Below are 12953 nucleotides of genomic sequence, written 5' to 3'. Positions count from 1 at the left end.
CATCCACACGGATCGCTATATCAATTCTTTTTAATACATCCCAGCGCCTCTTTCCTGGAGGACGGCACCACAATGAAGCCGCCATCGACCGACTGCCCGCCGGGGCGGCGGGAGGGCCGCACGCCTTCCCTCTGCAGTGCAAATCGCCATCGACCGCCCCGCATCCTCCGAGAGGGGCTCCGCGCCCCCGCCCGCATCCCGCGCCTCCCGTCTCCATGGCAACCGCGGTCCTTGGCAACGCGCCGCCATGGCAACGGCCGGAAGGGAGGTGCGGCCGCTTCCGCCCGGCGCGAAGATGGCGGCGGGCGCGGCGGAGCTTCAGCGGCTGCAGTGGCGGCTGGAGGAGCTGGAGCGGCGCGTCGGGCTCGGCGGCGGGGGCTGCGGGCCGAGAAAGGTGCCGAGGAGGAGCTGCGGACACCGGCGGGGGCGGCCCGGCCCGGAGCGGCCCGGCGGAGCCTTGGGGTGCCGCGGCCCGGCGGGGCTTGACAGGCCCGTGTCTTCTTTCTGTGCCTCTGCAGGTGGCGGACGAGCTGGTGAAGGTGCAGGTGGCGCTGAGCAACATCGCCGGCAAGAGGGAGAGGATCAAGATCCTGTTCAAGAAACGTGAGCGGGGTCCCAGGGAGGGGGAGCCGGGAGGAGTAGGCGGGGGAGGGGGAGCTCGAAAACCCCTGTGTGACGTTTCGCTGCTCCAAAAAAAAATGCTTCTCCCCCCCATCCCCCCCCCCCGCGTTTGATCCCGTTGATGTTTGGGCCCTTATTTTGCGTATTTGGCAGAGAAATAAGTTACTGCGGGAGGTCTCTCTGCCCGCAGTTCTCCGGCTCAGCTGTCGGGGTTGGGAAAAGGGCCGCCGCGACCTGTCATTCGCTCGATGTCCGTCGGCCTGTGTCAGTGCCGGGATTTGCTCCGCCTGGAATGCAGCCCCTGAGGGCTCTCGGAGCTCCAGAAATTAATTCCTGCGTGCTTGGATTTGTCGGCCACGCTGGAGCAGCATTCCCCTGCGTGTGTGGTGGGAGCAATCAGGATCACACGCAGACACTGGTGGACAGACCCGGGGAGCCGCCTCCAAACTGAGGGGGTGCCTTGTCCTGCAGAGCTACCTCTTGACCAGGTTTTGGTGTCTGGTGTCACAGAAGGAGCAGGAGAGTCTTTGTGGTCCAAGGCTATCCAGTGTAAAAGTGTAAAGCGTGTGTTTGTTGATGATTTTAAGGACCAGGATGGAGGATTGTGGGCTAGTTTTGTTCTGAGGGTGGAAGGAAGCAGATTTCATTCACCTTTGGTATCATTATCTAAACAAAAAGCAAGTATTGCAGGTGTCCCTAACAAAGGGGTTTCTGGGTTTGAGCCATTTGTCAGTTCTTGCTCACAGTGCTCTAAACTCACATATTTCCAAGTAGCAATTAATTAATTGGAAAAGAAAAAAAAAGCCCCTAAGCAGTGTTTGCAAAGCAATCTGACAGGTGGCACAGGGAAAAGTTGCACTTGTGTATGCAATAACATCTCCCCTACTTCTTGTCTCCAAACACTCCAGTTGAAGATGTAATCAAGTACCTTGACCCTCAGTACATTGACAGGATGGCTGTTCCAGATGCCATGAAGTTGCAGTTCATCTTGGCAGGTATGGCATGAAAGGAGGGGAAACAAGAGGGTTTTGTAGCACTGCAAAAAGTGTCCTTTACCTGAGATGGGTCAGGCTGGATTTCTTTCCTTCAGTTGTAAAGTTGTGGCCAATGCTTTTGCTTTCTGGAAGTATCAGAGACAGGCTTTGTACAAGGATGTTCTCCACCCTCAGTGCTCCCTTGTACACATCAGCACTGCAGTTTTATCAGCTCTGATCTCTTTAGTACTGATTGTTCAGTTTGACGCCGAATGAATCAAAGGCCAATCAGAAAAACGGGAGCTAGAATGGTTTTCCTCACCCCACTTACAGTATTCTCTAGGCAGTGAGAAAAACAGAAGGTGTTTGGATGTGTTTTAAACACCACCAAGCCTTGTGCTCTTCTGTCCCAAGGAATTTGATTCAGCCTGTGATAGTATAGTCTGTGAATGGGACTTCATAGAATTGTGGAATCATAGAATGTTGAGGGTTTGGAATGGATGTTAAAGTTCATCTTGTACCAACCCCCTGCCATGGGCAGGGACACCTCCCCACTAGACCAGGTTGCTCAAGGCCTTGTCCAGCCTGGCCTTGAACACTTCCAGGAATGGGGCATCCACAACCTCCCTGGGAAACCTGTGCCAGTGTCTCACCACCCTCACAGTAAAGAATTTCTTCCTAATACATAATGTAACATTCCTCTCCTTTGATTTGATCCTTCACCCCTGGTCCTATCACTACAATTCAGTGGAGGTTCTCCTGCCTGAAATTGGAGTGAATCAAGACCCAGGGATGAGCAGCACAGATGTCTTAAATAAAATCTTGAACAAGCCCCTTTCTGTTAAGATAGATCAGCTGGAAAAGTTACAGCTATTTGTGAAAAGCCAGAGCAGCACCTCGTGTTTACTGGTTTTGCGTCTTGTGTCCCCCCCAGAGGAACAGGCTATTCCTGAACGTGCAGCCCTTCTGGAGCAGGTGAAGAACCTCCAGCCCATTTTGGACAGTGCCAGTATCCAAGGTATGCATGTTCTTCTGCAAGTTTGAGCTGAAAATGCCACCCTCCAAGCTGTGGCCTGTCCTGTTTTCTGGGGTGTTTTTTTATTTGAGCCTGAGACTAGAGAAGAGGACAGCACATGGTCATGTGAGAGTGAACTAGGTACAAACTTGGTGGTGTGTGTGCTCCTCCCTCATGCTGCTCTAACCTGGCAGAGGTACAGGTGCCTTTTCAAGTGCTTTCCATAATGTTTATCCAAGTCCTTTACTCTGGTGTAGTTCTTGAGTAGCCCTCGGTGTGGGCACCCCCGAGCTTGTGCCATCCAGGAGCAGTGAGCAGATAAACTTGGTGTTTAATGTACAGGGTAGTTGGTAGGTTTTTTTAATCCTCTAAAAGCTATGTCTGTGGTGTGTGGCACTGGCATTCAGTGAGCTCTGCTGTGCTGTGCTCGTGGAGGAGGAGTGCTCTTTGTTTTGGGAACTCTTCCTGTGTGCTGTCAAAGCAAAAAACAAAACTGATTTCTCCTCTGCTTTCAGCGGTTCCTGACCACGCAGCCAAACTGCAGCGACTCTCACAGATCCACATACAGCAGCAGGTACTGTAAATACTCCTATCAGTCGTGACTAGAAGGGAGGAGGAATGTCTTGCCAGAGTCTGGACTGACACCCCCGTATTTGCAATTGCTTGAATTGGTCAATTGTAGCAAGTTTTTTCAATCCCAGAATATGTATACTACAATCTTAAAGAATTTCAAGTACTCCAAGGGGGGAAAGGAGCCAGGATTTCTGGCAATGGAGTCCGAGTTGGAAAACCTCTGGAAATTTGCCTACCAAAACCCTGCTCAAAACAGAGCTTTGAGTGACACATAGTAGGTTTAACCATCTGTCATTCCTCCCTTTCACTAGGACACTGAGGTAAAGCATTGCACTCTTCCAGTGTCCTAGTCTCTGGAAGGCTGTTGTTACTGTCACCCTGTTACTTCACCCTTTCCTTCCCTGTGTGAGCACTCCTGGAGCTGGCAGTGAGTAACCTGGCCAGTGCCTAATGGCCCCTTTCAGCATATTGTTGTGAGTTTCCACTCTGGGGCGGGCAAAGCCTGGATGCTGAGGCGAGGCAACAGTGGTGCAAGCCCAGGGCCTTTGGCGCTTCATCAGCAGTGGTGTTTGTGACCTTTCTCTTGACTGTGGAAACCTTTCCAGCTGAAGTGAGCAGCCACAGCTGGTGTCTGAGCTCTAATCTCAGTACTGGCCTTGGATGAGTTTCTCCCCCATGCTTTCAGGATCTGGGAAGGACAGATGTCCTTCAGCTTACGTGTTTCTCACTGTGGCCCCCCCTCTTTGCAGGAGAAGCGTCATGATCTCACTGACAGCGTCAAGACACTCCTGGAGAGCTACAACAAAATGGTATCCTTTGAGCCTCGGGCCTGGCACAGCTGAGCTGACCCTGTCCCAGAGCTCCCTCCCCTATGAGGTACTGTTGGGTTCCCAGCCCTGGGTTTAACAACCAGTGCCCTTCCTGATGTGGAGGCACCTCTGTCCCTGTGACCTGCCTGAGCCAGTCAGCCCCTAATCCTGGCTGCGTAGGATCCCAGTGCCGAGGCACATCCCAAAACCACAAGTGGGTAGGGAAGCTCTGCTCTTTGCTGTAGACAGCCCTTGTATTGCAGTGGTACAGGGTTTTTAGAAGTGCCTCCTGGACTCCTGTGTTTGGTGCAGTGCCTACAACACCTGGGTGGTGTGGATCCATGTAGGCTTTCAGCAGCCCTGGGCCTCTCCCAGGGATTCGGGATTGTAACAGTTCTGTCAGGGTGCTATGCCCTTAGCTTCTTCCTTGTGATTTCTACATTTCTTTCCTTAAGAGTAATGTCTAGACCCTGCTTCTCTCCAAGCAGTTGCTGCAGTGGAATGAAATACTGACACGGCTGGAAGCGGCCAAGCAAGCGAAACCTGTGGCTGAGTGACAGCAGAGCCGGGAACATGGAGAGCCTGGGGCCCCATGGCACAGCCTGCATCCCACTGGCCCCGTCACCTTCCCGCTTGGCCCGAGCATGCTGGAGTGGCACCACAGGCTCCCAGGGACACCTGGCTGTGCTCTGAGCTGTGTCAGCCCAGAATTGAAGCCGCACTGCTCCTTAATCTGCCACTGTTGCAAATCTTGCACTGCCCTGAAATGTGTCTTGGTTTGTAACATATTTAAAAATCCCTTGCCCCTCTTACTGTGGTCTGTAGTAAAGTCCTGGAACGCTGACTGGGTTGTGTCTCTCTCCCTGGGTGTAAGGACTGCTCCTGGCATAGACTGGGAGGCTTTCCCAGTGATCTCCTTGCAGTCTGCAGGAGGTGGCTGCAGAAGGCAGCTTTGGGCCAAGGGCAGGTAAATCTCTTTCATTCCCACAGCCTTCCATAAACTGTGGCACAAAAACAGGAGCTCTTCCTGTGAGCTGCCTGTGCCCAGCACCATCTGACCTCATGGAGCTTCTCCCCCAAGCCATTCTTCCATCCCTGTGCTGAGAGGAGGCAGCAGCTTTTGCCTTTACCCTGCCCCTGCTTTCCCAAGTGGCTGCTGCAAGCCAGAACCTGTGCTGACTCTTCCCCGTTTCAGTGAGGGGCACGAGCTGTGCCTTGCCTGGTCTGGCCACATCTCGGAGTCTCCGAGTTCCCTTCAGCTTAGAGAGACACTGCCCAGCTGCGTGTGACCTGGGAGTCCTGCAGGAATGGGGCAGGAACCCCGCGGGGAAGTCAGGAGGAGCCTTCCTGCCCCTGTACTCTCCCTGGTCAGCGAGCTCACCCGTGGGCACACCACGGCGGGACTGCATGGGCGCACACGGGGACACCGACTTCGCCCGGTGCCCGGGAGAGCCGGAGCTGCCCAGGAAAAAAGCTGGAGCTGTCCCAGGAGAATGGGCGCTGCTCCGGGAGCCGCTCCACGTCCCGGGCTGTGGGCGGGGCCACATGTCGCCCCTCCCGCTACCACGTGATCTTTACCATGAGCCCCGCCCACACGCCCCGCGCCTGCGCGCGCGCACCGCCGGCTGCCATCTTGAGGCGAGGGGCGTGCTGAGGTGGCCGCAGGTGAGCGGGGTCAGCGGCATCTCCTGTCGCACAGGGACATCCTCCGTCCCGCACGGACATCCCCCGTCCCGCACGGACATCCCCCGTCCCACGGGGCTCATCCCCGCATCCCAGCGCGGCATCCCGGCCTCCCGGGCCCCCATGCGGCCGTGCCGGGGGTGAGGGCCTCGTGTGCTCCCGTGGTCCGGAGCGCGGGCCTTGGGCTGCCGTGTCCCTGCAGGTGTGGGTGGAACGGGGCTCAGGAGCCCACCGGTAACAAAGTGCTGAGTGCTTGAATGCCTCGAGGGATGGGGGGGGCGGCGGAGTGCCCTGCGCAGGGCAGGGAGACCTGGGTCAGGATGGGACCCGCCTTGGCAGAGAGGGTAGTGTGAGACTGCACCTTTCTGTCTTTCACTTTCCTTCGAGGAAACTTCTGTTTGTTCCTGCAGCCTCTGGCTTCCTCTCTCTCCTGGAACATACACTGTTTTATCTTCACCTGCACTGCCAGAGCCCCACGACCCGTGTCTTTGAAACACACGAGGTGCTGCAGTTGGGCTGTACCCACGGGGTGCAGCTGTGGAAGCATCCCCCTGGCTTCTGTTCCCAGGAACCGCAGCTCACTCGTTTTGTCTGTCAGAGATGCAGCCTGTGTTTGTTACTTGTCCTGTTCAGGCCAACAGCCTGTTCCTTTCACCACCTGCCTGCTGGGGCTCAGGCTGCCCTATGTGTGTTCATGTTGGAGGTACATCCTTATAAGGACATATCTTTTGGATATGGTTCTCCAGGATCCCCATCTCTGACAGCTGAGAGTGCCCTTCAGAGGAGAGGTCATAGCTAACTGTGGTGATAATTTCTTTGTACAGCAGTTACAGTGGGAGTTTGTGTTCACGGGTCTGTTTTTCCTTTCAGCACTGCAGAATGGAGAACTATAAGAAGACCAAAATCGTGGAGAAACCTTGTCCTCTTCCTTTCACTGACCTGCCTGCTGATATCATTGAGATGAAGGTGAAGGACGGGAGCAAGATCAGGAATCTGATGGGCTATGCCATGAGCAAGATGGAGCAGGAATCTGTGAGGCAGATTCTCTTCACTGGTTCAGGCAAGGCTGTCAGCAAGACCATCACCTGTGTGGAAATTATGAAACGACGGCTCAAGGAGCTGCACCAGATCACCAAAGTGCTCTTCAGGCAAATTGAGGAGATGTGGGAACCTATCGTGCCTGAGGCAGGCCTCGATGCCTTGACAGTGAAGAGGAACATTCCTGCGATATGTGTCCTGCTCAGCAAAGACCCCCTGGACCCTCAGGAGCCAGGATACCAGGCTCCAGGATCCTTTGATGCCTTCTGGACTGAGACACTCAAAGCAGAGTCCCAGGGCCAGATGAAGAGAAAGCAGGGTGGGGGCCGGGGCGTTGGGAGCACAGGGAAGCACCCGCGCTCCGCAGGGGCAGCGCCAGGGGAGCCCTGAGCGGGAGCCCCGAGGCACCGGCACCGTGTGGTCCGGGGTGGCTGCAGGAACCAGCCGTGTGCTGGGGCTGCGGAGCTGCTGCTGACACGTCAGGGGAGGGCAGGACTCCCGTAACTACCTGTGATTGTGGCTGTCTGAAACGTGTGTTTTGAAGAGTTCCTTGCCAAAGGCTGCCTGGCCGTGCTTCATAGTGGGTCGGGGAAGACGGGAGACACCTCAGCGTGAGCAAGGACTGTCGGTGTCCTGTCAGTGAACCCCGGCAGAGGGGCTGCTCACCCGGCCAGATTTCAGCTGCCAGAGGGTGCAGCAGCCCAGGCTGTGGGACAGACGCATACCTGCCCGTGTGGCAGGTACAAAGGGCAGATGGGACCTGACATGGAATTCCCCGGCATCCCCAGAGCTGTGAGTGGACAGACAGTGGGACACAGGGCTGGGTTGGCTGCTTGTGTGCTTCAGAGTCTGTCTGCTGAGCCTTTTGGGGGGTTGAATGTAGGACTGTGAGGGTACAGGTCCATCTGCCATTGTGTGCACGGAGCTCCCTTCCCGTCCCACTTTGGCTCTGCGGAGCCGGTAGTTGCTCTTCTCTCTGCCAGAGTGACAGCACTTGACTTGTGCCATAACCAGCCTGAAATCCTGTGGCTGTACCACTGCCCTGGGGTGGTAATCATGGGAAGCTCCAAAGGATACTGTTCTTTCCCCTTACTGCTCCTTCATAATGCACAAAGTTGGGTTCAAAATAAAGTTTCTCTTCTCGCAACTTGGAAATTTGTCATGTCTACCTTGTCCCACTGGAGGTCACCCTGTGAGCACTGGTGGTGGGGCTGTGGCTGCAGCTGCTCTTCCAGCTGCTTGGTGTTTGTTCCTCTCGTGACTGCAAATGGACCCTGATCTGAGGGGAGTAGCTTAATATGCAGATATTAACGTCCTTTAATATCCAAAAAAGGTCAGCGTTGTTTTTGCTAATACTTTTTTTGCTCTTTTAAGCTGGCCAGAACTGCAGTCTCAAAAAGACTTATTTCAGACTCTGCTGAGTGAGGCAAAGGATGGATCACCTTTTCTTAGGCAATAGTTTCCCTTCTGGAGCAGCTCTGGTAAGTAACTCTGGGCAGGAGGGAAGTGCCATTCCCTATGACAGGCTGAGCTCTCACTGGAACAGCCCCTGCTCACACGTGTCCCAAGCACTGCCTGTCCTGCCTGGGTCGTGAGCTCCAGCTGGACCCAACATTTTGCATTGTCAGTCAATGGGCAACAAACACAAGTGTTTAAAGAAGAGATTTCACCTAAATCAGGGGTCAGGAGAGATGTGGTGCAACCCCACCTGCCTTGTGTCAACATGAGCTTTGTCACAGGCTGAGCACCCGGCATGCCCAGGACAGTGCTGGGTTTACGTGCCTCCTCCTCCTCCACTTCTCCTGGTAGTCTCACTGCTTCCTGCTCCACCATTGTCCCTGGACCTGGAGGTAGGCAGGGAAACTGTTGACCTGTCTGCTGTTCCAGATCAGGTGAAGCCTGGGGATGGGGCAGAGTTAATCTAGTTTACCTGGTGCTCTTCCCAGCTGCTGCTCCCTTACATCTAAGGAGGAGACTGCTTTTCTTGACTAATTAGCAGATTAGCCATAAATGCCAAGGAAGATGCTCCAGTGTGTGATCAGATTGGTTCTGACATTTCAACAGGCAATGTGCCTGTGTTTGTTTACTCAAAACACCCGAGTAGTGGAAAGCCTGAAAGCCAGGACCTCAGGCAGCCTGTGTGAGCCTCCCTCCTGGTGGTGGCACGTTTAACGCCTTCTCATCAAAGCTGCAAAATGATTATTATTTTTGTTTCATGTTGGAAAGTTATCCTCCACTGACTTGGTGGCTCTCCTGTCAGGATCAAGCGTTTCCCAGCCTTCACACTTGTGAGTGCCAGGTCAGCCAGGATGGGTCTGCCCTTCACCCATTCTTCATCCAGCTCCCTCATTTCCCTGGTGCAGCACACCGTGTGGAGCTGCCCAGCCAGACAGGCCCCTGTTCCCCAGGAGGCTGCTGTGGATCCCCTGTGTCACCATTGTCTGTCTGTGTCACCAGCTGCTCATGGGGCCTGGGCTTGGCTTTTCAGAGCAACTGCAGGTGCCGAGACCTGATCCCTGGGGGTCTCCAGGAACCATCCCCAGCGCCCTATGTACCTCCCAGCCACCTCCCCCCAGTGTCCTTCACCAGGTGTTCTCCCCCTCTGGGGTGATGCCCCACACCAGGGTGTCCAGCTCTGATGCCCATATGGAAGCTGGCAGTTTAGGGGTGTGGCATGCCCAGGGTTGGGTTGCCCCATTCCTCAGTTCCCCCACTAACAGGACAGGGAGAACCCGGCTGTGCGAGTGAGGCTGATGCTGCCCAGATTCCCAGGTACTGAATGTCCCTAAATGTCCTGTTCCTTCTGCTCTGTGGGCTGTGACGGTGCCTGTGCCCCCCCCGCCTGTAGCCCTTGTGACCCGGCAGGGACCCCAGCCCAGCTTGGCAAGTCCGTGCTCAGCATCCTCCACCCCGGCATGCCGGGCCGTGGTGCACGTGTGCGTCCGTGTGCCCGTGAACATGTGTTTGTGCGTGTGTGCACACATGTGCGCAGGGCAGGGCAGGCAGGGAGGTACAGGCAGGGCTGCACCAGCAGCAGCGGGAGGGCAGCAGGGCCAGCGGAGGCACCGGGGCAGTACCGGCAGCACCAGCAGTACCGGAGGCAATACTGGGGTTGGTACCGGCTCAGTGCAGGTAGCGGGGCACTACCGGCGGTCATGGGAGTACCGGTGTCAGTCCGAGCAGTTACCCGGGCAGTACCGGAGTCGATATCGAGGTCAGTACCGGCACCATGGGCAGTACTGGGGTCAGTACCGAGTTAGTACCGCGGTCAGTACGGGCAGTATTGGGTCAGTACCGAGTTATTACCGGTGTCAATATCGGGGTCAACACCGGCAGTACCGGCTCAGTACCGGTGTCGATATCGGAGTCAGCACCGGCAGCACGAGCAGTACCGGGGTAAGCACCGGTACTATCTGGGGCAGTACCGGGGTCAGCACCGGCAGTATCTGAGGCAGTACCGGGGTCAGTACCAGGAGCAGTACCGGGGTCAGCACCGGCAGTGTCTGGGGCGGTACCGGCAGTACCGGGGTCCGCACGGTCCGGGTCCGTGTCCGTGTCCGTGTCCGTGTCCGTGTCCGTGTCCGTGCCGGCAGAGCGCGCGCTGCCCGCCGCTGTCCCCGCGCCCCTCACGTGGGCGCCGCGCGATGGGGCGTGTCCCAGGCCGGGAGCTCGGCCAATGGCGGGCGGCGGGCTGCGGGTGGGCACCAATGGCGGGGCGGGGGCGGGGCGGGGACGGGCCTCGCCCCTCGGTGCCGGCGGGAGGACGCGGGCGGCGCGCGGGGCTGCGGCACCCACGGGCGGCCCGGCGGGACCGCACCGGAACTGAGCACCGCACACACCGCACACACCGCACACACCGCACACACCGCGCCGGGACCCCGCTCCGCGCCGGGACACGGCCCCGGCAGCGCCTCCCGCCGGCACCGGGGTCCCGGCGGTTCCAGGGGCGCAGCGGAGGCAGGTGGGTAACGCCGGGACCCCGCGGCGGGAGGGCGGAGTTGGCGGCACCTGTTGCTGCCCCGTGCCGGGGGCTCCGCGGCGGGCGGGGATCAGAGGCACTGGGGACACCCGGAGCCGGGGCTCTCCCTGACCCGGTGAGAAGCACAAGGGGGGCTGCGCCGGCCCCCACCTGTTGCCGCCCGACCGCTGGCCCCGTTCTGGGTGCGGAACCTCGCAGCGGGGTCCCGGCGGCAGGAAAAGCGGGTGGAGAGGGGATAGGAGCCCGGCCAGGGCTGCCCGGAGTCACCCAGTGCAGCGCGGGGAGGTGCCGATGGGTCTCCCACTGGGGACACCTCCACTTTGGTGGCCCTCGCAGGGGATGGGGAGGACGGCCAGGGCATGCGGTGCTGGAAAGGTCGTCCAAACAGCATCTGACCTGGAAGCTGCTGCAGCCTCCATACTCCAGCGGAGCCCCTTGGGCTCTGGGGTCGCTGTCCCCTGATACCCCTAGAGGCCACCCTGAGGGGCTCACACAGCCTGTCCCCTCATACCCGTGGTGACGGTGACTTTCTCTCTTCCAGGAAGGAGAAGAGGGATCCCCGTGTCCCCACTGCCCTGCCAGAGGAAGGAGGAGCCGAGAGAAGGCTCTCATCGATCCTTCCCAGCAGTGCGGAGCAGCCAGGACTCAGCTGTGAGCTGCCAAACTGACGGGGAGGACTCTGTCCTGCTGCCTGCCTGGCTCCGTCCCCATCCCACTGCCAGCACCACCGCTGTCCCCTGTCCCCTGCCAATGCCGGCAGGTGGAGGCTGCACGCACAGTCACTGCACTGGCATCCCAAGTGTGAGACCAAGCTGTGGGCCCTGTTTACTCCTGTGGGACAGTGGCTATGGGGGCTGCTCTCTCCACTGGGGCGATCGTGGCAATTTCTTTTAACTGTGTCATTGCGTTGCTCATCCTCATCCTCTTCCTCATCCTCTGCAAAGCTTGCAGGACCCCTTCATGTCCCAAGAAGAGCCCAGCTTCTGATGTGGATGAGTCAAGGAATGAAGAGAAATACCTGCTGCAGCCCTGATCTGCCTGATTTGGGGAGCTGGGTACCCAGCTGTGCCAGAGGAGTTGCTCCAGCCTGGATGCTTCTGCTAGGACTGGAGTGCCAAACTAGGCATGATGAAAGCAGGCGGGACACTGAGCTGCTCACAGGGGCCATGACAGGGGGCACAGTCCTTTGCCTTGGTGGTTTTAGTGTGTGAAGTTCCTGCGAGTGCCTGCAGTGATCATGGGGATAGAGAGACAACAGATGGGGATGTGCTACAGGGACAATCATGCCTATCCCAGCGGCCAGAAAGCACAGCAGGAGCCCTGCCCTCATGTGCACCCCGTGCTTGGGAAGAGCCTGTGGGCCTGGGACAGTGGCCACCACAGCACAGACCTGAGCAAGGCTGGGTGGAGGCTCAGAGAGGGGAGGCAGCAGGGCTGGTACAGGCACTTTTTCCCAAGCAGGCTGGCTGTTCAATGGTGGGGTGTGCCCAGGGGGACCCAAGCAGCCCCGGCAGAGCAGGGTGTTACCAGTCCAGATGTTTGGGGGTGGCCCTGGGGTGCCGTGGGTCCCCAGCCTCAGGATGGCATTTGGCACACATCTGCCCAAGCAGCCAGTTTGATGAGGCACAAGAGGGTCTGCATGGTCTGCCCGATCCTCCCCAGTCTGTCTGTCAATCCCCTCCAGCATTAGCACTAACGCTGCTAGGCAAACAGCCCTCTTCCTCACCGTGGGTTTGTCCCTGCCTTCCCTCCTGCCTACTGCCAGCTGAGGCCAGACAGTGGGATTTGGCCAGCCTGCGAGCAGCAGACATGCCCTCACTGGCATTCCCATCCCCACTGACAGCTTTTTCCTGGGGAGGTGGGAGATGTGGGGAGATAACAGTGCCCAGAGAAACAGCACTGAAGGTTCTTTGACCCCGACTGTTCCCTGGGGATCACAGTGGCTCTGTGGGGAGGGATGCTGGTAGTCTGACTTGTCCTCAAGCCTGGCTGCTGCATCCCCTGCCCTGCCAGCAGGTGCCGTGGGTTTTGGAGGGCTCTGCCTTGCCTATCCTAGAGCCGAGCAATAGCCATGGTCACTGCTGGCACAGCCACTGCAATAAGGGGACAGAGGGGTGGGGTGGGAGGGACACTGGCCAGGGTCCCTGCGCAGGCTTGGCCAGGCCTGGCAGAGCCTGGGGTTCCTCCCCATGTCAGGTGTAGCGAACACATCCCTTTGCAGCCTTGTTTTTACTAGACTAATAAACCAATTGTAGGACCCA

At 57.6% G+C, this 12953-nt stretch overlaps 3 protein-coding genes across 6 annotated transcripts; all 3 read left to right on the top strand.

Annotated features, from left to right (window-relative positions):
• Positions 1–266: 266 nt before the first annotated feature.
• Positions 267–4836, top strand: DCTN3 (dynactin subunit 3). The gene is made up of 7 exons (XM_032676616.1): positions 267–394; positions 519–603; positions 1530–1616; positions 2530–2613; positions 3126–3184; positions 3933–3992; positions 4460–4836. Exons 1-7 carry the CDS (start codon positions 296–298, stop codon positions 4547–4549), a joined length of 564 nt encoding a protein of 187 aa, XP_032532507.1. The 5' UTR covers positions 267–295; the 3' UTR covers positions 4550–4836.
• Positions 4837–5577: 741 nt separating this feature from the next.
• Positions 5578–7864, top strand: RPP25L (ribonuclease P/MRP subunit p25 like). Of its 3 annotated transcripts, none has more exons than XM_032675578.1 (2): positions 5578–5657; positions 6546–7864. In XM_032675578.1, exon 2 carries the CDS (start codon positions 6555–6557, stop codon positions 7101–7103), a length of 549 nt encoding a protein of 182 aa, XP_032531469.1. In that variant the 5' UTR covers positions 5578–5657; positions 6546–6554; the 3' UTR covers positions 7104–7864. The 3 variants fall into 3 exon arrangements, with proteins under 3 accessions (XP_032531469.1, XP_032531470.1, XP_032531467.1); XM_032675579.1 differs by lacking the exon at positions 5578–5657 and adding an exon at positions 5682–5815; XM_032675576.1 differs by lacking the exon at positions 5578–5657 and adding an exon at positions 5968–5989.
• Positions 7865–9799: 1935 nt separating this feature from the next.
• Positions 9800–12953, top strand: ENHO (energy homeostasis associated). Of its 2 annotated transcripts, none has more exons than XM_032675680.1 (2): positions 9800–9927; positions 11234–12953. In XM_032675680.1, exon 2 carries the CDS (start codon positions 11540–11542, stop codon positions 11723–11725), a length of 186 nt encoding a protein of 61 aa, XP_032531571.1. In that variant the 5' UTR covers positions 9800–9927; positions 11234–11539; the 3' UTR covers positions 11726–12953. The 2 variants fall into 2 exon arrangements, 1 of the variants encoding a protein (XP_032531571.1); XR_004354511.1 differs by lacking the exon at positions 9800–9927 and adding an exon at positions 10462–10674.

The sequence above is a fragment of the Chiroxiphia lanceolata genome, chromosome Z (assembly GCF_009829145.1).
Source record: "Chiroxiphia lanceolata isolate bChiLan1 chromosome Z, bChiLan1.pri, whole genome shotgun sequence".
NCBI lineage: Eukaryota > Metazoa > Chordata > Aves > Passeriformes > Pipridae > Chiroxiphia > Chiroxiphia lanceolata.
Note: the sequence above shows the minus strand (reverse complement) of the source record. Positions and strands in the feature narration are given on the sequence as shown.

What these genes read in the sequence shown, in the direction of transcription:
- DCTN3 (XM_032676616.1), top strand. Translation starts at nt 296, where the DNA reads ATGGCGGCGGGCGCGGCGGAGCTTCAGCGGCTGCAGTGGCGGCTGGAG. An exon ending in GGACAGTGCCAGTATCCAAG is followed by an intron (nt 2,614 to 3,125) that starts GTATGCATGTTC and finishes CTCTGCTTTCAG; the next exon opens with CGGTTCCTGACCACGCAGCC. An exon ending in AGATCCACATACAGCAGCAG is followed by an intron (nt 3,185 to 3,932) that starts GTACTGTAAATA and finishes CCCTCTTTGCAG; the next exon opens with GAGAAGCGTCATGATCTCAC.
- RPP25L (XM_032675578.1), top strand. Translation starts at nt 6,555, where the DNA reads ATGGAGAACTATAAGAAGACCAAAATCGTGGAGAAACCTTGTCCTCTT.
- ENHO (XM_032675680.1), top strand. Translation starts at nt 11,540, where the DNA reads ATGGGGGCTGCTCTCTCCACTGGGGCGATCGTGGCAATTTCTTTTAAC.